Genomic DNA, 22,061 nt, shown 5'->3' on the forward strand with positions numbered 1-22,061 from the left:
CCCACTTTATATAGTTGCACCTCAACATAAAAGTTGACTCGACAAATTGCCATGACTGAGGTTCCTCAATTCGCAGCTTTAATTAGCGCTTTAAATGCCAGGGATTTGTCACCATGATTGCTATAGGCCTTGAGGGCTCCGCTAACAAACTGGGAGTTGGGCTGATCCTACATCCTGACGATGGTGGTGCGGCGCAAGTCCTTTCCAACATCCGCCATACCTTCGTTTCTCCCCCGGGTGAGGGGTTTCTGCCCAAGGACACGGCCAAGCATCACCGCGCATGGGTTGTGAATCTTGTGAAGCGTGCTTTGAAAGAAGCTCAAGTTACAGTGAACGATGTGGACTGTATATGTTACACAAAAGGCCCCGGGATGGGCGCCCCTTTACAGAGCGTAGCAGTCGCTGCGAGGATGTTAAGCTTACTATGGGGAAAAGAATTGGTTGGAGTAAACCATTGTGTTGGACGTACGTTTCTGCGTTTTTTTATCCCTATTGCGCGATTTCTTGATTTCACAAATTTGTGCGGGAGCATGCTTCAGCTGGCCTTTTTAAACCCTTGAATTTCGGGGATTACTTGAAAAATAAATACACAACGCACCTTTTCTAATTAGACAGTAGATATCGAAATGGGACGTTATATCACAGGAGCTCCTAATCCAATTGTGCTCTACGTTTCAGGGGGGAATACCCAAGTCATAGCCTATTCATCCCAACGATATCGAATATTTGGGGAAACGCTCGACATCGCTGTTGGAAACTGTCTTGACAGATTCGCTCGCACGCTCCATATTTCCAACGACCCAGCACCTGGATACAATATTGAACAGCTAGCGAAAAAGGGTCGGAAATTGGTAGACCTGCCCTATACAGTCAAAGGGATGGATTGCTCTTTCTCAGGCATATTGGCATCTGTGGATGCATTGGCTATATCCCTTGGGTTAGGTGGGGAAGATCAATCCAATAAGGATGCCGCCGAGAAAGCGGTAGAAGCCCCGGATGACGCCACGAATGATGACCTTCCTACACGCGCAGATCTCTGCTTCTCTCTTCAGGAGACGGTGTTTGCAATGCTCGTTGAAATTACGGAACGCGCTATGGCGCATGTCGGCTCGAAAGAGGTTTTAATTGTTGGTGGTGTTGGTTGCAATGAGCGCTTACAGGAAATGATGGGAATCATGGCTCGTGACCGGGGCGGAAGCGTTTATGCGACTGACGAACGATTTTGCATTGACAACGGTATAATGATTGCTCAAGCAGGCTTACTGGCGTATAAAAGTGGATTTCGGACTAAGCTGGAGGATTCGACATGTACGCAGCGGTTTAGGACTGATGACGTTTTTGTCAAGTGGAGAGACGATTGATGTGTGTGCTCCGACGTTCTGGTTAGGCATTGGGACTGGCCATCATATTTTGGAATCGATTCCTATGCCCCGCGGAGATTTTGGGGCGACGAGTCACCAAATAGCCCAATTTGATTTCATCACTACCCCGATGTAAGGGAACGACTTTCTTCTTGTACGATGATGTGATATAGTGGATGAATAGAAGGCGTTTGGGATCGAGTTTCACGGAAGAACCTAAAGCGACTGATAGACCGACAGAGAGGAGGTCATTTCGGACGAGTTAAGCACACTCAAACCGGGAAGGATTCAAGCGTCTCTATTCTGGTTTGACATTATACGGTCGAAAGTTATCGAAAGCCCCCTGGCAGGCATTAGTTAACGTCGCATACTTGATAACCTCAGCAGCCACTTAGCAACGCACACGGTCCCTGTTAGCAAATCCATGATAGATGTCCTTGATCGAGCCAATGACTTGGTTGTTGCCGTTACATTTGTTTACTGCCAAACAGATCTAGCGGATTCGTTGAATACCGGAATCCTAGTTGCGCATCAGCCATCGTCCATGACGTGTGGCCCGAGTACGGAAATCCATTATGTTCGCTCTCATTCGGACGCCGCTCCCAACACTCCCACTTTAAGCCAAGTCACGCAAGCTTAGGCGAGGCTCCACTGAAGCAACGGTTTATGAATTCGAAGCGTCAGTTACTGTGGAATATATTATATCCAGTATGTACGACTTGCTGGCTTTTCCTGCACTGCGATTCCAAAAAACAAAACTGCGGGCAAGAATCTATTTTAATAGCTTTTTGCCCTAACTATAGCAGGGGCTTCTAACATCTCTTCCCCCGTTTCCACAGCATGTGACAAGGATTGGAGGGAAACGGGGATTCAAGGGATAAAAGGCGAATAGAGATTCGATATGTATTTATTATTTCAATGTCTATGTCTATTTCTTTTTCATTTCTCGAACCCCTAGTTTCTTCGACTATACCCATTTCACGCGCTGTTCATAGTCAAGCGCGTTACACACTAGCGTCCACCTCGGATGTGTTATATTATCCATGCCTTGGAAGGAGCCTCGGTCTCGGTATATGTCTTGGTCACGTATTGTTGGTTTATTGTGAGTGGGTTCCACACACTACATCACCTCTCCTTGTGGCATGCGCCATGGATGTATTTGAAAAGTGTGGAATTTGCAGGCTTCGGAGCCGTTAGTGTGGACGGGACACTGTCTTGTAGGTGAACAGAATCTGTTTGTTGCTTGAATGTAACCGATTGGCTTGCGGCTTGTAGAATGCCGTGCTGAAGGCGGATAACGCAATGTATTTCTTCCTCATCATCGAGAAAAGCCCTCACACTTTCCATGTTGATGTCTGTAATTTTTTATTGCGAATTGACTTTTATTCTCTCTCTAATTATGACATCATCCGACCAGACGGATATCATGGCACTAGTCCGAAACAGGATCAGTTACGAACTTTAAATTATCTCCAACCCGAGCCTCTAAAATTTCTGGATTTTGATTCTACTTCATAAAGGAAAAAACGCGACGGCATTATACCAAAATCTATCCTTGCCCGAGGAGTCAACATTGCTGGCGTGAGGGGCTGTCCAAGAAGGTATTTGAGACAGGATACCCTCGAGGGCATATGTGGTTGTCCTACTAGTATAGGAACGACTCAAGACACAAGAGGGAAAGGCATTTCGCAAGCATTCCTCGACCTGCTGAAATTTCTATAAACCCGATATATCCAACGTCCGTATAGCCAAGGTTCAAACATTAAGATGCCGGCTTCTGCCCACTCCCAAGATGAACCTATGCCGGACGTTGCGCCACAATCTCAAGAGCAAGAGCAAGTGGAGGACGAGGATGATATGATCGAACTTGATGGACTGCGAATTAGCATTGTAAGTAATGGTTTGTTATCTCCCCTAGTTTGCTATTTGGTTAGGTTTGGTTATTCCTAATGTGCTACTAAGCCTGTCCGATATTTGAACTCTGAGTCTTTGACGACTATTATTTCCCCCTCTCAAGTAGATATATATTATTCCGTTTAATTTGCCTTGTTTTTGATACTTCATATTCTCATCCCATGGCGCCTTGTGCTTCTTTTCTTCTTTGAGCTCCTGCTAACATTACTTTCAGTTACCTGGGGCCGAAGAGACAGCCGCATCATTTCAGTTCGATAAAGAAGACCATACACTTGGTAACGCACTGAGATATGTGATCATGAAAAAGTGAGTATCCAAAAACAAAACTTCTACCATCTAGAATCACAGGATTATTCCAGTGAAAATACGTCGCAAAGGCAGGCACGCGGGCATCATTGAGATCATTTCCATGCCCTACGCGGTGTGTTTGAAACCGTGAGCCATAGATGTTATCCGTTTTACCTCTGCTTAATTTTTTGGCGTCTTGTGACCAAAAGTAATCAGTGGAGCGAGCCCATTGGATCCGCACATCGCTTATTATAGAGCAGCCACCGACTCAAGCTTCTAATCTCACTCATTCTACAGTCCCGAAGTCGAATTCTGCGGATACACAATGCCACATCCGTCAGAAGCTAAAATGAACTTGCGCATTCAGACATTTGGTATGTGTATACGGACCTCTGCGTCCATTCTTTATGCTCTATTTCCTTTTATCATGCGCATGGACGCATCTGCGATACACGGGGGTCATTCTCGCGGATTAAATGACTAACGAATATATAAATAGACACTACAAACGTCTTTTCTGTCCTAGAAAAAGGACTCGATGACCTCATGAATCTGTGCGACACGGTAACGGAGACTTTCATTGAGGCAAAGAACGCTTTCGAAGAGATTCAGAGCCAATGATTTAAAATAGTGAATTGTGCATTATTATAACTATTTTGTTCCAAAACAGAATTGTTTGGTTTTTTTATTGCTCTCGATTGTATATTTTCCGTTATGCTAAACATCATGGGTCAATATGGAAAAAAAGAGGAAGGCAGGCCTTATAGAACAGCCTACAGTGGCGTGTGGAGTTTTGCTTATCACTTTATCGATTTTTGTTGATTTTCCTATATATGCTTTTTTTTTTTTGGGTCATTTGTCTTAGTTGGTTTCGTCAAGATTTCATTTCTTATTTCATAATCAATTCTGGATGGGTTCAACAGTTTCTTTCCTTCTGGTAAAAAAGGTGTTTGGGCCCTTTATCTCCAGCAAATCCACCAACCTTGACCAGGGCCAAGAATAAAACACGCACTACAAGAGTGCTTATATCAAGTGGAGTCGAAAAAAATTCCCATTTTGCTAAATTAAGTAATCTATATACATCTCTATTTAGCATCCCCAGCAACAGACAGTAAGCCGACGAAGCAAAAAATAAAAATAAAAAATAAAAAATAAAAAATAACCAGTTAATTACGGCCCTAGGATATTTATTACATTAGCAAGCCTCGCCCAAAGCAGTATCGCATCACTTCCTCCCTCAACAAAACTCACCTCCAGGAAGCCAGACATAAAGTTCTTCGGCAGCTTTGCAGTGGGGTCTTCTTCGACGCGGAAGTATTTCATCACATGTGAGAGTTGCTTCCAATAGTTGAGTGTTTCCTATTTGAATTGTGTTATCCCATAAACGGGATTCGGCCATTAGCTATCGTTATATAATTCAAGAGATACGCAGGATATGAAGCAAATATTGCCGCCTTCCAGCGAGGTCAACCAAGACTGGATAGGAAATCTCGTCCAGATTCCTTTACTAAGGGGCGGAAACGCCATTCATCATACCTGGTACTCAGAATTGCTCTTGGCTACCAATACATCCACAACTGGTAATTGGTTCACGTATCGATGACGTTCAAACTCCTGGCGGATCTTTGTGCGGATAGCAGAGACGGGGAGATTGAGGGAATACATGTTTTGGATCTCAGGCGACTAGAATTAGAGGAATAAAGTTAGGTCAGCGATTTCATGATACATTGCATACTTCAATCAGCTCAAAATAGGAGTTGTCTCGAGGGGAACACTTGTGCAATTCGAATATCCGGGGCGGACGCCTCATGACGATTAGACCTGCTCGTCGAACGTCCACGAAGAAAAGAAAAAAATTGCACTAACCGCTCGTAACCACTCTCGATATGATTTCAAAACTCTCCGTCTCGCATCTTGCCAGTTGATAGCTGGTTTCTCTCATCAGCCGGACTATAGATCAGTAACAAGGATGGGTGTGGGAAGATGATCTCGGGATGGAATTAAAACATACAGGACCGCGTCCGCTGCGCTAGATAAGTGGGATTGAGTACCATCGTGGACGGTATGTGTCTGTCTATAAGGAACCGGACGTGAATCGCGGGCGCGATAGATGTGGTGAGTGCGTTCACTGTTACATGGAGCTCGGTTCTCTGAATTGAGATGCCGTGACGCTACTGGGGGACTCACCGCCTTCAAGATATTGCCATGAATTTTTTGTAGTTTCTATGAACCACGACTCAAAATGCGGGACGAGTTGTTTTCGAGAATATAGTAATAAATGTACTAAATACGATATCCGGAGTTCCATCCGCTCCCTAACACTTCTTGACTCCGGACCCGTCCCCCAGCCCTCTGCTGTACAAAATTCGCATACTCCCCCACATTTGAGTACAAACCCGTGCTACCCTGTTCACAATGGCGCCAAACAGAGGCTCCTCATCCAAATCCTCCTCCAAGCCCTCAAACAAGTCATCCTCTTCCTCCAAATCCAAATCCAAACCCCTCGCTTCTAGCTCCCGCGTCTCTAAGCCAAAGTCAAAATCTTCCATCCACCGTCCCCTGCCTAAGGAAGTTAAGGCCAAACCTCGCACCGCCCCGGAGAATCTAAAAAAGAGGAAGAAGCGCATATACACCGAGAAGGAACTGGATCTGCCGCAGCTGAATATGATTACGCCTGTAGGCGTGACGAAGCCTAAGGGGATGAAGAAGGGGAAAGTGTTTGTGGATGATCAGGTATGTTTTAATCGGGGTTGAGTGAATTTGCTTTAAGAAGGATATGGGAATGGAATCCTGTTGGCGGATAAGTGGGCTGATGGAGGGTATCCCCCATATTTTTCTCCGTTGTTATACTATAGGAAAGTATGATGACTATCCTAGCCATAGTGAATGCAGAGAAAGAAGGCCAGATTGAGTCGAAGATGATGAAGGCGAGGCAGATGGAAGAGATCCGTGAAGCGAGAAGGAAGGAAGCAGAAGCTAGGCAGATGGAGAAGAAAGAGAAGTTGGTATGTTAACTTCGCATGATTTATGTATTCATTTTCTTCTAGTGTCATGCTTTCACCATGTTTACATCTGCATTTATTTTGATTCTAACGGTCGTTGCCAAATAGGAAAAAGTGAAAGATTCTCTCCGCAAGAAAAGGCGGCCTGATTCTGGTGAGGGTAAGAGTGATGGGAAAAATTCGTCATCAGGAGAAGCTAAGGAGTTCTCATCCTCGAAACCATCGAGGTCGAAGCCCAATCGGAAGCGGGTGTCGTTCACATAAAAGGAGCTACTGAACTATATGTTGTGGGATAGGTTGACAATGGAGTCCACGGAAAAGTATCTTATTTACTGGAAGGGATGATGCTAATCATGATACCATTTCTTTTCTTTTGCTTTCTTAATTTTGATTGACTTAGGTACTTGCGTGGGTTTTTAAGAGCATGATTCTCCTTTCGATATGTACAGCAGTGGCATGGAGTTGATCATGCGCTTCAATCCTACTCTATCAAAATATATGTCTTAAATCTAGAATATCGAGGGGAAAATATCATTCATCATATAATACAGATTACCTATTCGTAAGGCAGCAAATCCAAAACATTGCGCCAGTTAATCATCCCCTTCGGGCCCCGTGCTCTTCCGCAACCCCATGAAATGCACGATCGGCAAGTCCATCTTCCGACGCATGGCAAAAAATTTCGGCATAGGGTCGACATAAGTGTCTTGCTGTTGAGTCTTTCGATTTATCTCTTGGGCATCGGCACCTTCAATATTGTAGGGTGCATCGAGATCGATTTTAGTTGCCATTTTGGTCAGAAAGGTTGTTATCTGTCATATTTGGTTCTATGTAAGTATGGGATACGTTGTGATGTTTGTTTGGACATACCGGCTTCGTAAACCACCTGGTGCCCCCATATTCGAACCAAGATAAATGTCCGCCCCAGGACGTCGTGCACATGACGCCATACGGTGTCTGCTTGATCTCCTCATATGGTAACGCTTCACCAACAGCGATCTGTGGGGCTCACATGTTAGAAAATGAGCCATACCGGATATATATGGATAAGTATACTTACAGGGTCATCCTCTGCCTGGATGGCGAAGAATGGAACCTTTATGGCGAATATAGAGTCGATGGAGGAGGCGTCACGATAATAAGCGGTTTCTGTAGGGTAACCCCATACGGGTCCTTGGAGTTCTCTGTTTGAGATATGTTTAGTTTTTGGTCGAAGCCAAATAGTGACTTTCTTCTCTCCATTGCCTATTGCACTGTCCATTGGAGATAGGGATATATAGTATTTGAGGAGTCTCGCGATGGAAATAAGTAAATGCACACGCACCTATCAAATTCATGAAGATATTTAATATTTCGAACTCGCTCAACGTTGACAGCCGGATGTTTGGAGATTTCGTCGACATGCCTATATGTTAAAATTGGAGTTTCGATCGTTAGCTTTTGTACATTCTTTCTCACCTCACGAGAGGACCTCCACGTAAGCTCCAAATGCGATAAAGCTTACTGTTCAAACAGGTTTTTCATATTACTGCCCATAGTCTTGGAGTACACTTCCATTCCCATCCATGTTCGCTTCAGCGCTTTTGAGCTGACTTCTAGATTCCAGGGACTGGAGCAGATGACGGCGGCTGAGAGAGGGCAGGATGCGCCCTCTTCACCGAGATACTGGAGGAGAAAAAAGAAGTTAGCATTAACAAAGGAGGAGAAAACGAAAGGAAACCTACATTCGTCAAAACATTCGCCCCCAACGAAAACCCAATCCCAAACAGCCTCCTTTGCGGAAACGCCTCTTTCACCCACCCCACAAGCTGCCGCACATCCCACGTTGCGCGCGCATTGTAGAGAATCGGACTCGTAATGCGCGACTTAGCGCACCCGCGGAAATTCAGCACGCATGCTGCCCACCCAGCCTCGAACAGCGGCGCAATCACATGGCGGAGGTAGATCTCATGCGAACCGCCGGATAAGCCGTGCAAGACCACCAGCATAGGAGTCGTGTCTGTGGTGGAGGGGAGCGAGGCGAACTCCTCTTCTGTGAAGAAGGTGGTGCGGGGCGGGAGGAGATGGGGAGGCGGAGCGGGATTCTTGGGTGACTTGCTTATCGTCTCCTGGGCGCCACGGTTCGTATCTTCGGTTAGCGAGATTTCATAGGGCGGGACGACGAAGTCGACATCGAAGGTGCCCCTGTAAGCTGCACTGTTGGACTGGAAGGTCCAACGTTTGTAGTAAACGGGGATGTCGTCACTTTTAACGGCTGTGTAAGCTGTTTGGAGGTGACCGTTGAAGAGGAGTGGGTTTAACTGGCATTTCTTAGGGGTGGAGGTTTCGCAAAGTTCTGCAAGGGAGATGTAGGGTTGGTCTTGGTCTTTTTCATCTTGTGTGACTTCTTTTGTGTCTTCTTGAATGGGTGAGGTGGATGAGGTGGCGAGGGATTCTGAGCGTTTAAGTGCTAGCTGGAGAACGTTTGGCGCATAGTGGAAGGAAACCTTTCCGCTGGGTAGAAGGGAGGAGAGATAGCCCATTGGCAAAGAAGAGATAGATACTGGGCGAAAGCGTAGGTACTTGGTGATCCTGCTTCCGCTGGATATAAATTTGAACGACAAACAACGCAAGCGGAGGCAGTGTGATGCTCTTGGAGTATTATTATATCACGGTATTCGTGTTGTATTACATTAAATTTCGAAGGGGAAACGACAGGAACAAGAAAAGACAAGCCATTTTATAGAGCTTAAAACGAAGGAAATCGGCATCGGGCGCCGACCAGCTCGGAAAGCAATCTTGGGAACTTGAAATTTTTGGATAGCGCCATGGTTCCATGGTTCCATTGTTGCTCAGGATCGCTGGTCGGGCTTGGGCTAGCGAGAGACAGACAAGACTGCTCCAGCAGCAAATCGGAGGCAGCTTTGGCAGCGGCAAGCTGGCGGGTGACTTGATGTCTGCAGCCACAAGCAACACGAATGGGATGTTACTGCATCTTTTTGTCGTTGTATTTATTCGGGCAAGAGTTGAGAAAATGGACCTCGGCATTTTGCGAAAGTCAAATTCTGTTCGTATTCGGGATTTATGCAGGCAGCAGACGCCGCGTCTGGAACGGGGTGGAAGTTTGTTGGATGGATGTATGTGGATATGACTAGTTGGGAGGGAGAGTTAGAAATTTCGAAATAATTATTATTCTAATAAAGGAAAATAAAACGATGTAAAGGGCTCGTCGTATTCATCCCCATCCTGAAGTTCGTAACCCGCTGGCATTTATATTCATTATCATGAACCGGGAATGTTCGAATATACATTTCTACGCCCACATAAATCAGATCAGGTAGGCCCAAAAAAGAGAAGAAAAGAACCAACAAAAGAACAAGGTGATGCTCAGGTTATATACGTAGGGTTGCCAGGAGCATAGGCCTTGGGTTCAGAAATATGTAAAATGGATCGCTAGATCTGAGGGGCGAGGCGAATGACTCAACGCAGTGTATACAGTATGGGCTTGGAAAACAATACAACAAGTCAGCCAGGAAGGATTAAGCGACCTGCAAAGCAATAGCCAAAAATCGATCCGCCAAAACATACATATTATGTTCAATCGCGAGCGGATATCACACATGGCACCCGCGAATGCCATATTCGTCTGCGCTTCGGGGTATTTGCAATAAAGAAATTATCGAAATATGGATCTGGCGCAGTGGCAGCGGAATCCTTCAACTCTTCCGTAGCTCCTTGGCCCATAGCGACCTCTGGTGGAGAGGGATTCAAGCGTCGGATTTCCTCAACGCTTGCACCGATTTCATACTCTCCATGACACAAAGCCGTAACACCCAGAGTTACCTCCGTGGTCTGGTGCGGTTCGAGAATGGGCAGGGCGCGCTGTAGCATCCCAGACCACGCGAGCCGTTTGGAGAGATCGAGAGCGATGGCATGTGGGGTATGGCGCAGGCTGGGCTGGAGGCGGAGGAGCGGGTGAATTGGTTTGGACGAACGGTTTATAATTGTGGCCGAGAGTGTGAGGAAGGTGTTTGTTTTCACAGTGAATTTGGAGTGGCCGGTTTGGGAGACGCTATCGATGCCGTTTTCGATTGTCTTATCGTTACTGCTGTCTCCTGTGTACGGGCGCAAAGAGAAAGTGACGTCGGCATCATCAATTCGGAGAGCGTCAACCATCCGTGCGTTCAGTCGGATGGCTCGCAGGTCAATGACCCCCCCACGACCAGTCGCCACGTCTTTCCACGACCCGCGCAGGTGCTTGAGAAGTTCCTCTCGAAACCAAAAGCATTCCCTCGCGGAAGACTCTGCCTCGTAATCGAGTTTATTTGCGCTGACTACAAATTGACGCTTGTTGCTGACGTTTAATGACGGGATGGGTTTTTGCGCGTTCTCTATGTAGACACGGGGAACGACCAGTAGAAACCGGGAGATATGGCCTGGCTGAAGTTCGTCGAAGATCTCGTGGATGCCAACAGGATTGTGTTTCAGTTTATCATCAGGACTTTTCGCTCCGTCCGAAATATTTTCGTTTACAAATAGCGAGACTGTTAGAGGATTGGGCCAGGCGTTGCGCAAATCAAGAAGTAACAAGCAATGGCCGAATCCGAAGGAACTGAGTCCAATGCGGGAGAATGTTTGTGAAAATTGTGCTTCTCGAAATTGGGTGATGGATCGTGGTGTTGACGAGGACTCCATTGATTTAATGGCTTCCTTGTCGCCAAGTGATGTGCGTGAATCTTCGCTTTGCTGCAGCTTATTATTATCCCATGCAAAATCACTGGTAAATGGTAGCACATCGCATCTTGTGACGTCAACGCCTGCATTAACGGTGACAGTTAATGGTAAGGAAATCTGTCTACAGTAAAATGTTTCCGGGAGATCTGCTAACGAGGTACAAACGTTCGCATAGTCAATCTTGAGTATGGCGTTATCAAGGCCTGGCTTTCCATATATGTCAATCGTGAAAGTTGCAGTTTCTCCCGGAGCGATCGAGAGCTCATAATCGTGGAGCTTGTCACGCCGCCATGTCATGGCTGGGTTTGTAGAGAGCCGTAACTCTAATTCGTACATATCGGTGGGCAGGTTTTCTTTATTGTTAAGAGCTGATTGGAGTTGGGGTGTTGAAGAGTCCTCAAAGCTAAATGAAATGAAATCCAACGGGCAGGTCGAAATGTTCTGAAGCGTAATATCGAATGATCGTGTCTCCCCTTCCAGCAACATGATAGCCGATTGCGAGAGCGATGTTGAGTGGATGATGACTGTTGGCTGCTTTTGGATAACTTTAATAAGCACGATATCCGGCTCTGGACCTTTCCTGCTTGCCCCTAATCTACTACGTGATGCATTTGAGCTCCAAGACAAGGGACGTTCTGAGAAGGGTTCCTTTGCGGCCAGTCCTGTTCGTTTTATTTTCTGTTCCTTCTGCGGCTTCCAGAAGTTTTTGAAGATAGGAAATATTCTTTCACGGCAAAATTTGACCTTGACTGTACATCCCCTTATTTCCAGCGTACCTTCGGTTGCTGCAACGCCAGAGATGTAATATTCCTGAGTAGTGAATGGTGCAAGCCATAGTCCATGGGTGGCTGCTGCTTCGAATGGAATGCCAGTCCCATCTATCCGCAAACTCTCGATTTCCACATCGAACTCGAAGGGGTTTTGAAGAGTGACCTTGAAGGTAGCAGGTTCCTCAGCAATCAAGAGATCTTCCGAGCGTTTTGTGGTAGCCTTGGAGAAAGTGCTGTATATAAACGGATTCTTTTTCTCCAGGCGCTCCTCGACATTGGCAAACCCGAAGTCCGTTCTTGACCGTCTGACGGGCGATTTGAAGTCAGAGGAATTGACAAGTTCCACACCTCGCACCATGAAGTCATCCCAATATTCAGCCTCTAGATTAGAATCGCCAAGCTTCTTTGCAGCCGCAACGGTTCGTTTCACGTTGTTAAACAAGCGTACCTGCTCCTGTAAGGGTATGACAGGTAGTCCGAGATAGCTGTCTGGAAGAAGCATGAGAGTGCCTTTGACTGTTTGAAGAAGGTCAACTGTAAATTGCAGGACACCTTGGAAGTCAGGCAGTGCTTCGCAAAGATTAATGCATGCCTTGAGAATTTCGACTTTCAATGTGTGGTCCCCAAACCCATTCATTACCGAATGACGAAATGCTCTGTCAACTATTGAATCAACGGAGTCATATTCAGGTACAGTTTCACTTTTCGCAGTTGAGTTATGCCTGGAAAGATCTCGTCGATTGTCGGTGCAAATCATTATGCCCGGGACGCCGTAGATCTTACCCACCAAAGCCAGCAAAATCCTGATGCTTTCTTCCATATTTCCTGGGCCAGCATCCAAGGCATTCATTTCAAAAGCCGAATAGTTGAGAGCGGATAAGCCCGCAGCGGGATGGATTCCGACTTCAGCAGCGCCAATTTTCCGTGCCTGGACTAACCCTGGAATTAAGATAGAAAATAAAAGTTGCAACACAAACGCATTTTTCCGATCTAAACCTAGTGAGGAGAGTACGGACGCCATACCAACCAAAATCGGAGTGGAATCAGTAATTGGAACATCGGTACCTAGCGAAGCCGGTAAAGCGCGGAACAAGAAGCTCGCTATATCTGACTTGCGGAGTGACACGGTACCTCGAGGGCGTTCTTGGGAACGGACAAACTTCAACGAGTCATTCATGACGATATTTCCCAGTGCGCTATCATCAAGAGAACCATCGCGAATATAAACAGTAGCGAGAATACGTGCAAGTCGAATCACGGTTTCTGAAAATACAAGTTGTGGGACTGGCTCATCTGTAATATTTGCTGCTCGAGTGTAAAGATTCAGGATATTGTTTGCGAGATCGGGAAGGAGATTTGCTAGGTTCTGAAGTGAAACTCTGCGGTTTTCGGGATTCGATTGCCCGATACTATAGAGTTCAGTGTGGCTCAGAGATGGTGTTTGGGAAACAGATTTTGAAAATTTATCTGCTGTTGGATAGCAAATTTGTGGAATCTGAAAGATGGGACCACTGTTAGTTTGCGGTTATTTCTGACCAGGAATTTTTCTACGGCGTAACGGCGTTTGTAAAATCATACCCTAAAGTCCATCCCAGCCCACCCTAACATTAGTAGACATTGTAGAATTGACTCCAGAGCTTTTGCATGCCAAATATAATCGCTGTTTGCCCGCGCTATTGTCGCGCCCTCAGCCAGTTCCTTGAGTGAATCAGGCCACCGACCAGCTTGAAGAAACAAGGTGCCCATGACTATGTTCAAACGGCCTTTAACTCGACTTTTGCTTCTCTCACTTGCAGCTACAAACCCAAGTCCTTGTGCTGACATTCGTTCACGGCTATGTTCCTTTGAACCAGGTTTCGAAGACGCTTTAATAGAGGATGTCACACGGTTGGAAACCTGAATGGATCGGGTGATTTCATCAAAAGTGGTTGGGGAATCATGCTCCGCCGGCTGGAAATTGGTATCAGAGGCATCGACGAAAGTTCCGTTAGCCCCTGGCAATTGCGCAGGCATAGTCATTCTATGTTGTAACTTCTCAGACACTGGTGGACGGACTTCGGGCTTTCGTCGTGGACCCCAAGATGAGGCCTTTGGGGATTCAACTGTTGGCCATTCTTGAATCCTTTCTGCAAGTCCGGATAGTTCCCCGAGTAGTCGCGAAGTGATATCACACATCACTGTCTTCACCGTTGTTGATCGAGCGGCTTCAGGGCGGGGAACCCATATCACCGTGTCAGGGCCTGTAACAAGCTTCGACACGGCAGCATAGTCGAATACTAGTAGCTGTTGAACTAGTGATTTAGGATGGCTGTCCTTGAGTGTATTTAACTCTTGTTGGAGTAGCTGGAGCCCCTCTACGGTGGGATAATTACACGGCTTGGTTCCATTCGACTGAGTTTGTGAGTATGTTCCCGTCCCTTCGGGCGGGCCAGGTAACTCCGTTCCGTCCGCAATAGCTATTATAACAAGGGGTTCTCGGAATATTTCGAACGGATATAGGTCTAGGTGGGAAATTGGAGGAACAGATATGGAAAGGTCGTAAACTATCATGCCCGTCGGAAAGGCCATTGGTGAGAACGCATCTGGATTTACAGCCAGCGATTAGAGATCTTGTAAGAGCAGGGCCAACAATTTACAGAAATAAAATAAAGGTCAAACCACTGCGCATACTTCTATTGGGGCGGCAATCAGGGCTAACATCCCCCAACCGAACGACATTTTGATCCTGAAGCCGCTTGACAAGGTTTAAAAAGCGGGATCGCTTGATATTTCCCACTGGTAGCAGTAGAGCTCGTAAACGCGCCGGCGCGACAGGAGAAAGGGGGTCAACTGCCATGCTGACATCTGGAATAAGGGGCAGAGGAGGCAGTCCGTGATGCGCACAAGACCGCTCCCTGAGATGGACGCAACAAACGGGAGCTAGAAGTCATAGATGGTGTACGGGGTCAATTTGCGGGTGGCAGATAACGCGCCGAGAGTCCAATGGTCGCCGAGTGAATAGCTATAGGCAAACAACGGGATGCCCAAATACATGAGGTGCCTTCTGTTCCTATATCATGTATACTGCGTAGTGTCCCTGTAAACGTTATTTCTTTTGCGGCGAAGCGGCTCTTGCGCTTTGTCACGTGAAATACAGCTTCCTCCGCAGACCAACTCTGCAGGCTTGGGGCAGTTCCGTTGCTTTCGGATTTGCTTCTTCAAACAACAACTTTCGGGGCAGGGAGGCTCGTGTTTTTGGAATAATACGCTGGTTGGGGCACCAGGGCCATACCGGAGTTCCTTTATTCACCTCTTTCGCCCTGGGCTTATCCTTCTGGCTTCTGGCAATTCAGTCAACAACATCCATCAACGTCATTTTCGTATGGCGGCCTTGACACCCGTTGCATGATATTGGAGCTTATACTCGCCGTTATTTTGCAACTCAAATGAAAGTACACATCTAATATTAGCTGTTTGGAGTCCCTTAATACAAGGTTTATTCTTGAACTCTCGCTCCACTCTTATACTCTGATCGTGCACTCGCTTTTGTCATCATGTCAGATATCGATTTTAATGCCTTGAAGGCGCGGACTTTGGGCTCCGGGAACGACGAGGAGGCAGTAACTGTGAACACCCGCGCACTCATAGATAAGGTGTTGGCTCGATACTCTGGTGAATGGTATGCAGAGTGTTTAACCCCTCCGCGTAACCTTGCTTTCCTCATGCAACATGCTGACTGATTCTGTTCCTCCAGGACCGTCCTTCGAGAACTACTCCAAAACGCAGCTGACGCCTGCGCCTCAAGCGTTACTATCAAGTTCGAGACCATCCCTTCAACAAGTGTCCCAGCCCCTACTGAGGCTGATCCGTCGGCTTCTCTAAAACATGTCATATCTCACCACACCCTCAAACGTTTGATACTTACCAACAATGGAACTCCCTTCTCCCCAAACGACTGGGCTCGGCTTAAGCGTATCGCCGAGGGGAATCCGGACGAAACCAAGATTGGGGCATTTGGAGTCGGATTTTACAGTGTATTTTCTGATTGCGAAGAGCCATTCGTATCCTCAGGCTCGGAGGCTATCGCATTTTATTGGAAGGAGAATGCCCTGTTCACCCGTCGGCTAAAATTAGGGGAATCAGATTCAAACCCAAATACGAACTTCGTTTTGGATTATAGAAATACTACATCTCCAGTCCCAGCTCTTTTGCCTTTATGCCAGTTTCTCGCCAGTGCCCTAACATTTGTTGGGCTGAAGTCTGTGGAGCTTTGGCTTGATGGCTGGAAACTGCTGCATCTTTCTAAAAAAGTTGCCCCAAGTGTTAAAATCAAAATACCCAGAGATGTTGAGACCAAAACTGGTGAGGGTCATATGACAGTATCCGGCGTGATACAGGAAGTTGCTCAGATGGATGCAACATGGATGGAAGCAGTCTCGTGGAAAGCCCCAAACAACACGTCTCGATTCGACAGCTCCAGACATTATGACCCTACATCGTCTTTGAAATCCTTTTTCTCCCGCCTGACTGGCTCTTCCTCGACTGGCCACTCTGCCAAAACCTTCAACCCAGGGAGGGCGAGCAATCAAGAAGCTCAGGAAGACCTTATCTCCACGAGAACATCATCTGTATTCCTTCACATCAACACTGCCACTATCAACACCTCCATCGTTTCGTCGTTTGCTCGTGAGCTTGAGCGCGCGACAAAAAAACCCCCACCTAAGATGACGACTCTTGCAATTTTAACGACATCGTATAGCTCCCAGGAACCTGGAGAAAACAACAGCTCAAAGAATGCAGATATCTTTGCCTCCGTCCTGCCTTCAAGGTCTGGTAGAATCTTTATTGGCTTCCCCACGCACCAGACTACAGGCTTAAATGCACATATCTCTGCACCGTCGATAATCCCGACAGTGGAGAGAGAAAGCATTGATCTCAATGCCTGGTGGGTTCGCACTTGGAACCTTGAATTATTGAGAGCTGCAGGAATTGTTTGCAGGATCGCCTTCTCCGCTGAGATGTCGTCTCTCAATAACCGGATTCGGGCTGGAGTAAACCAGCTTGGTCGGTCGAACATTCGGATGGAGGACATAACCCATCTATTACCGGAGGCAGTGCATACTTTCAACCAGTTTGTCTTCCGTGAATCAACTCCAACATCGAAGGTTGGCCAGGTAATCGAAGATTCATTCTGGACCTGTAGCAAAAATGCAACGATTGAAGTATTATCTACTTCCGGGATCCTTCCGTGTCACCAGGTGCGAATTGCACACAAGGATCTCAGCTTCATGGGTTCCATACCGGTAATACCAGACGAGCTTATGACAGGAGCAAAGGATTTTGTGAAGCGCTTGGCGGATTTCGGCCTTGTCACCGACATTAACGTCTCAGATATTATCAAAGAGTTGGAGTCTCATCCTCTGACCTCAAAGCAATTGGAAGAATTCCTGTCTTGGGTGACCAAAAAAGCTTCCACCCGTGACATTGACATTCCGACAGTCCGATCCTTACTACGAGTGGCAGTCGCAAATGACGAATCTCCTGGTGGCGTTTCCTCCCATGTTATTGTTCTCAGTGATGTGAATAGTTTCGTGAACCCGAATAAAATTCCTGCGGAATTGCCCATGCCACTATCCGTCATGCCTTTCAAATATACGAAGAATTTGCCAAGGCATTCTCTGGAGGCCTTGCAATGGAAAGAACTGCAGATTTCTACTTGGATTACATGGCTGGTAGAAAATGCGAAAAATAGGGGCTTGCTTCGTCCAGACCAAGATATTACGCAGGCCGCCTCATTTGCTACCCAGGTGCTCCCTGTGCTATCTAAACAATGGGATAGCTTAGATATATCCACAAAGGGTACCCTCACTGGTCTTCTGCGAAATACTACAATCATCCCCACCAAGTCTGGGATGAAACGGCCACCTGAAGCGTATTTCCCGTCTGTAAGACTATTTGACGATTTACCTGTCGTGACAGGGCTAAACAACGTCAAGGAGAAATTCCTCGGCGCTCTAGGTGTTCGGAAGACCGTTGAACTCAACGTGATTTTTGAAAGACTACTGAACAAGGATGATAAATCGACCGACGAGAAAACCCCAACCCTCAAGATGTGGAGTCACGTAGATTTGATCAAATACCTGACTTCCGTTCGAGACGATATTCCACCAGAAGATATTCAAAAACTGAAACAAGCAAAAATATGCACCGCTGTAGCCAATGAAAATCCTAACTTGGATGGTAAACGATATAAAGTTTGCGACCTTTATGTGCCGGATGAGTCATTGAAGGCTCTTGAATTGCCGATACTTTATTGGCCGGGAAAGTTTTCACCAAGTAGCCCCGAGGGGCGGTTTTTGTCGCTGCTGGGACTCAAGAGTTTTCCAGCAGCTCAAGAGGTATTACAACTTATGGCTTGGGCAGCCACGGCAGACAAAGCCAAACTCCGAGATAAGGCGATGGCGTATTATATAACCCACCATATTTCCAATGGATATGTCAATTTTGATGCATCCACGGTTAACATGCCATATCTTCCAATTGAAGGACAAAACAAACTCAGCACACCGAAGCATTGTTTCACCGATGAAGGAGCTACCCTATTCGGATTTGATCTCCTAAGAAGAGATCTTTGGCCCCATGCCTCAAAATTTGGTGTCAGCCAGCATCCGTCGCTCAGTGCCTGTATTGATATTCTTGTTAGCAACCCTCCTCCCTCGAAAAAGGAGGCCAGAATTTTGTTTGAATATTTCGCCAAACGTCTAGGAGAGATCAATTCACCTCGATCAGAGCGTATTGGTCAAGCACACATAGTCCCTGTAATCCGAAAGACGTCCAATTCTAACTTGTTCCCGAAGGACAAGTCTTCACCAGTCACTCATATTGCACCACGAGATTGTTATCTCGGCGAAAGTGAAGACTACGGAAACATATTTGATTTTGTTGACTTTGGACAAGAAGCCAATCTGTTTCTCCTTGCGTGTGGCTCCAAGCGGGAACCGACCAAGACTGAAGTTGCGAGCATGTTGGTCAAGGAACCCGCTATGATATCTGCAAAGCTTCAAACCCCTGAAAAATATTTGAATCTCTTGCGGAGTCTCGCCGAAAGCATTCCATTGTTAAAGAAGAACAGAGATTTGTTCAGGGAGATGAAAACAGCACCATTCCTACTCGCGAGCAGAGAATTGCCTTCCAAACCGACTGCTTCTCGCAAACCGGACGAAAAATTAATTGATATTGACGATGAAACTTATGAAGACGATACGCAAGCCATTAAGGAATGGCAACTAGTAAAAGCTCATGATGCTATTATCATCGATGACTATTCCAGTTTTAGCTTGTTTAAGCAAAATATCCTTGCTGCGCCGCAAGAGGAGCTGCTTGAACATCTATATGTTGCCCTAGGCACACCATGCTTGAGCGAGCTTGTGGAGGAGCAAGCTCGGTGTGGCAGTCTGGCACCCGATCAGCGCGTTGCAGTAAAATTGCAGAAGCAAATTTATGAGCGGTCTCGCTTATTTCTCCACGACCTGCCTCGCGATATGATCAAACATGATACCAAGTGGCTGGAGCGAAATCTTTCAGTTCAAGTTGTGCAGTCTATCTCCTTGAGACGGACCCTTAAGGGCCATCATGCTTCACATGTTGAACAACGGAGCGCTGTTGTCATGCAAACCCAGACCGGCTGGGTATTATCGATGGCTGCCGGTCGACCAAATTTATACCAAGTCAGTCAGGCACTTGTTCATCTCATTCTCCATAGACCGAAATTACACTTAACACTCACACTGGAGATGTTGCTCAAAACCGACCTCCTCGAGCTGCGTGCTCGAGGCTATAATGTCGAGCGTATCCTTCGCCAAAAGGCTGCTGAAGCTCGGATGGAGGAAATCAAACGGCAGCAGCAGTTGGAAGAAGAGTTAAAACAAATCCAAGAAAATGAAGTTGCTTGGAGAAAAGGCCAGCAATCTGAACAGTCACAGGATCACCACGAACAGCAGTTGATGCCTGGAGATTTTCCCAGTTCGTCCCCACCTCATGAAAGGAAGCCGAGCCATAACGCAGCATCTTCAGAAGCAACACCTACCCGTCCAAAGAGCGGAAGAGGACTTTTCTCTGACCTGACTCGTCGATTCGGATTAGAGGATTTCGCGCGATCGAATAGTCCCGTGCAATCCGCCATGCAAGGTCTCCGTGACAGAAGACACCAACCTAGCTCCTCGTCTGACGCCCCTCCACCGCCGTACACTACTAACGAACCAGATTCGACAAAGAATCCCAATCCACAACCAGTGACATCGCCCCATGCACTCCAATCAAACCTGATGTCTGCCATCCAAGCATGTCGACCGCACGGATCGACAACGCTCTACAGCCGTGGCGAACAGAATAAAGTCGTGGAAACCAAATCATACTGCGACGAGAGACCCAGCCACGACCTTGTATTTGCGGCCGATTCTACCTCTAACATCCGGATATTCGTGGCGAAAACAGTGAACGATCGCTCTACGTTCCTAGCTGCGAATTCGAACGGCCTTAACGCCTTCGCCTCGATCTTGACAGATTGCGCTAGTGTGTTTTCACTCCGGCTAGACAGTGTCAACATATTTTACGATCCGGCTGGCCAGACGATTGCGTTTAACAGCCAGGGCAGCATTTTTTGCAACTACCTCTACTTCCAGCTGCTGCATCAGCCGCGGATGTCGAGCGGAGGGCCGGGGTGTCGCGATGAGCCGTTGGTGTACTGGTGGGTAATTTTTTGTCATGAGCTGGCTCATAATTTGGTTGAGGACCATAGCTCAGATCATAGTTTTTATACGTAAGTTCATCCTATTTATTTCCTCTCTCCCGCTTACCAATTGTGAATTCAGTTCGGCTTTGCTGTTATGAGATAAAAATGTATAGGTCTCTTTTGCTAACTCGTAACTGGTTATCAGCGAGGGTTTCGTGGGGCAATATTTCCCCAGGGTTGCTAGGAAGATAGTGGAGTACACGGCGTCCTCGACTACTGCGGCGGTACCCCCAGGCGTCTCTTCTCCCGCTGCTACCGGCAAATGATAATTTCGGTTGCTTTCATTTATTTCCCTTCTCGTTGTCATTGTTGTAGATTAGATATTTGTCGCGGCGCATTACAATCAGGCATCAGTCAATGCATCTAGATATGTATAGACCCATTTAAAGGCGTTGGACACCGTGGAGTTACAAATGATGGCTCTTTTCTGGAATGCATGGTAGCATGTATGTATGTATAGGACTTGTGTTAATGGTGATAATTCGACAGAGGAAAGACGGAGTCCTTCAGCACTTTTGGCTGTGGAAAACTATAAATTTTGGCCGAAACTGCTTGCTCCCCGCTACTAAATCCCCGCGTCAAAAAGAAATAAAAAACCACACCAGCTTCGTTGAATATAATAGTAAAATTACGATCCGTTCAACGTGCTGCTGCAGTGTATTATCCATCCCAGGGTCCATGCTGTTTTCTTTGCCTGTGCAGACACCTTGTTGCACGTGGTTAGCAAGGGGGGGAAAAAAAAAAGAAAAAAACTAGGACATGGGGCTAAACTCTATCCATGCCTTGCGGCGGGGAGGCAATTTGAATTTCCAACTTTTTTCTCCTAGATTCAGCGCCTTTCTCAGTTACTTATATTTCTTGCGATGGAAGGGTTGGTTCATTGTAACTCTGATGCACCAGTACCACTTAAATAGGTGTGGTCACGTGGCATCAGCAGGGATGCAAAAGTTTTTTTTTTTTTTTAATTTATTGATTTATTTTTTTGACAGAGTTGGCCCAGCGCTTTTACTTCAAATCAACTATTTTTAATTTTTCTCATTGCACTGCTAGAGCTCGTCCGACCAGGGAGCCACTCTCTGTGCGTTTTCAATTTGTATTGCGAGCTGTCCACTCCATTTTGAGCAACTGGCTATCCGAGCAGATACTAGGGTCTCAGATGTTTCGAATCTAGAGTGGTCAACTCCTGGACCAGAGGCAAACGAGCTTTTACCCATATCGAGGATACAATTGGTCTTGTTCTCTC

At 46.5% G+C, this 22,061-nt stretch overlaps 8 protein-coding genes across 8 annotated transcripts; 5 read left to right on the top strand and 3 right to left on the bottom strand.

The window, feature by feature from the left end:
- Positions 1-64: 64 nt before the first annotated feature.
- On the top strand, positions 65-1,361 carry HCBG_08694 (O-sialoglycoprotein endopeptidase; the record flags this gene model as incomplete). Its single annotated transcript, XM_045435743.1, has 2 exons — positions 65-465; positions 619-1,361. 2 exons carry the CDS (start codon positions 114-116, stop codon positions 1,359-1,361), a joined length of 1,095 nt encoding a protein of 364 aa, XP_045283535.1.
- Positions 1,362-2,904: 1,543 nt separating this feature from the next.
- HCBG_08695 (DNA-directed RNA polymerase I and III 14 KDA polypeptide) lies at positions 2,905-4,186 on the top strand (the record flags this gene model as incomplete). Its single annotated transcript, XM_045435744.1, has 4 exons — positions 2,905-3,251; positions 3,490-3,581; positions 3,861-3,937; positions 4,063-4,186. The coding sequence occupies 4 exons, from the start codon at positions 3,129-3,131 to the stop codon at positions 4,182-4,184; spliced, it is 414 nt and encodes a 137-aa protein (XP_045283536.1).
- Positions 4,187-4,363: 177 nt separating this feature from the next.
- HCBG_08696 (NADH-ubiquinone oxidoreductase) lies at positions 4,364-5,617 on the bottom strand (the record flags this gene model as incomplete). Its single annotated transcript, XM_045435745.1, has 5 exons — positions 4,364-4,390; positions 4,815-4,922; positions 5,100-5,246; positions 5,430-5,491; positions 5,575-5,617. 5 exons carry the CDS (start codon positions 5,615-5,617, stop codon positions 4,364-4,366), a joined length of 387 nt encoding a protein of 128 aa, XP_045283537.1.
- Positions 5,618-5,978: 361 nt separating this feature from the next.
- HCBG_08697 (60S ribosomal subunit assembly/export protein LOC1) lies at positions 5,979-6,829 on the top strand (the record flags this gene model as incomplete). Its single annotated transcript, XM_045435746.1, has 3 exons — positions 5,979-6,296; positions 6,458-6,568; positions 6,674-6,829. 3 exons carry the CDS (start codon positions 5,979-5,981, stop codon positions 6,827-6,829), a joined length of 585 nt encoding a protein of 194 aa, XP_045283538.1.
- Positions 6,830-7,032: 203 nt separating this feature from the next.
- On the bottom strand, positions 7,033-9,304 carry HCBG_08698 (medium-chain fatty acid ethyl ester synthase/esterase; the record flags this gene model as incomplete). Its single annotated transcript, XM_045435747.1, has 6 exons — positions 7,033-7,377; positions 7,436-7,564; positions 7,626-7,749; positions 7,890-7,970; positions 8,070-8,230; positions 8,290-9,304. The coding sequence occupies 6 exons, from the start codon at positions 9,085-9,087 to the stop codon at positions 7,159-7,161; spliced, it is 1,512 nt and encodes a 503-aa protein (XP_045283539.1).
- A 76-nt stretch (positions 9,305-9,380) lies between these two features.
- On the top strand, positions 9,381-9,832 carry HCBG_08699 (uncharacterized protein; the record flags this gene model as incomplete). The annotated part of the gene is made up of 2 exons (XM_045435748.1): positions 9,381-9,681; positions 9,768-9,832. The coding sequence occupies 2 exons, from the start codon at positions 9,381-9,383 to the stop codon at positions 9,830-9,832; spliced, it is 366 nt and encodes a 121-aa protein (XP_045283540.1).
- A 309-nt stretch (positions 9,833-10,141) lies between these two features.
- Positions 10,142-14,884, bottom strand: HCBG_08700 (hypercellular protein HypA; the record flags this gene model as incomplete). Its single annotated transcript, XM_045435749.1, has 3 exons — positions 10,142-13,543; positions 13,627-14,630; positions 14,719-14,884. The coding sequence occupies 3 exons, from the start codon at positions 14,882-14,884 to the stop codon at positions 10,142-10,144; spliced, it is 4,572 nt and encodes a 1,523-aa protein (XP_045283541.1).
- A 697-nt stretch (positions 14,885-15,581) lies between these two features.
- On the top strand, positions 15,582-21,199 carry HCBG_08701 (uncharacterized protein; the record flags this gene model as incomplete). The annotated part of the gene is made up of 3 exons (XM_045435750.1): positions 15,582-15,706; positions 15,782-20,845; positions 20,964-21,199. The coding sequence occupies 3 exons, from the start codon at positions 15,582-15,584 to the stop codon at positions 21,082-21,084; spliced, it is 5,310 nt and encodes a 1,769-aa protein (XP_045283542.1).
- Between the last annotated feature and the right edge of the window lie 862 nt (positions 21,200-22,061).

Source organism: Histoplasma capsulatum, assembly GCF_000150115.1.
Source record: "Histoplasma capsulatum G186AR genomic scaffold supercont2.17, whole genome shotgun sequence".
In the NCBI taxonomy this organism is placed as follows: Eukaryota; Fungi; Ascomycota; class Eurotiomycetes; order Onygenales; family Ajellomycetaceae; genus Histoplasma; species Histoplasma capsulatum.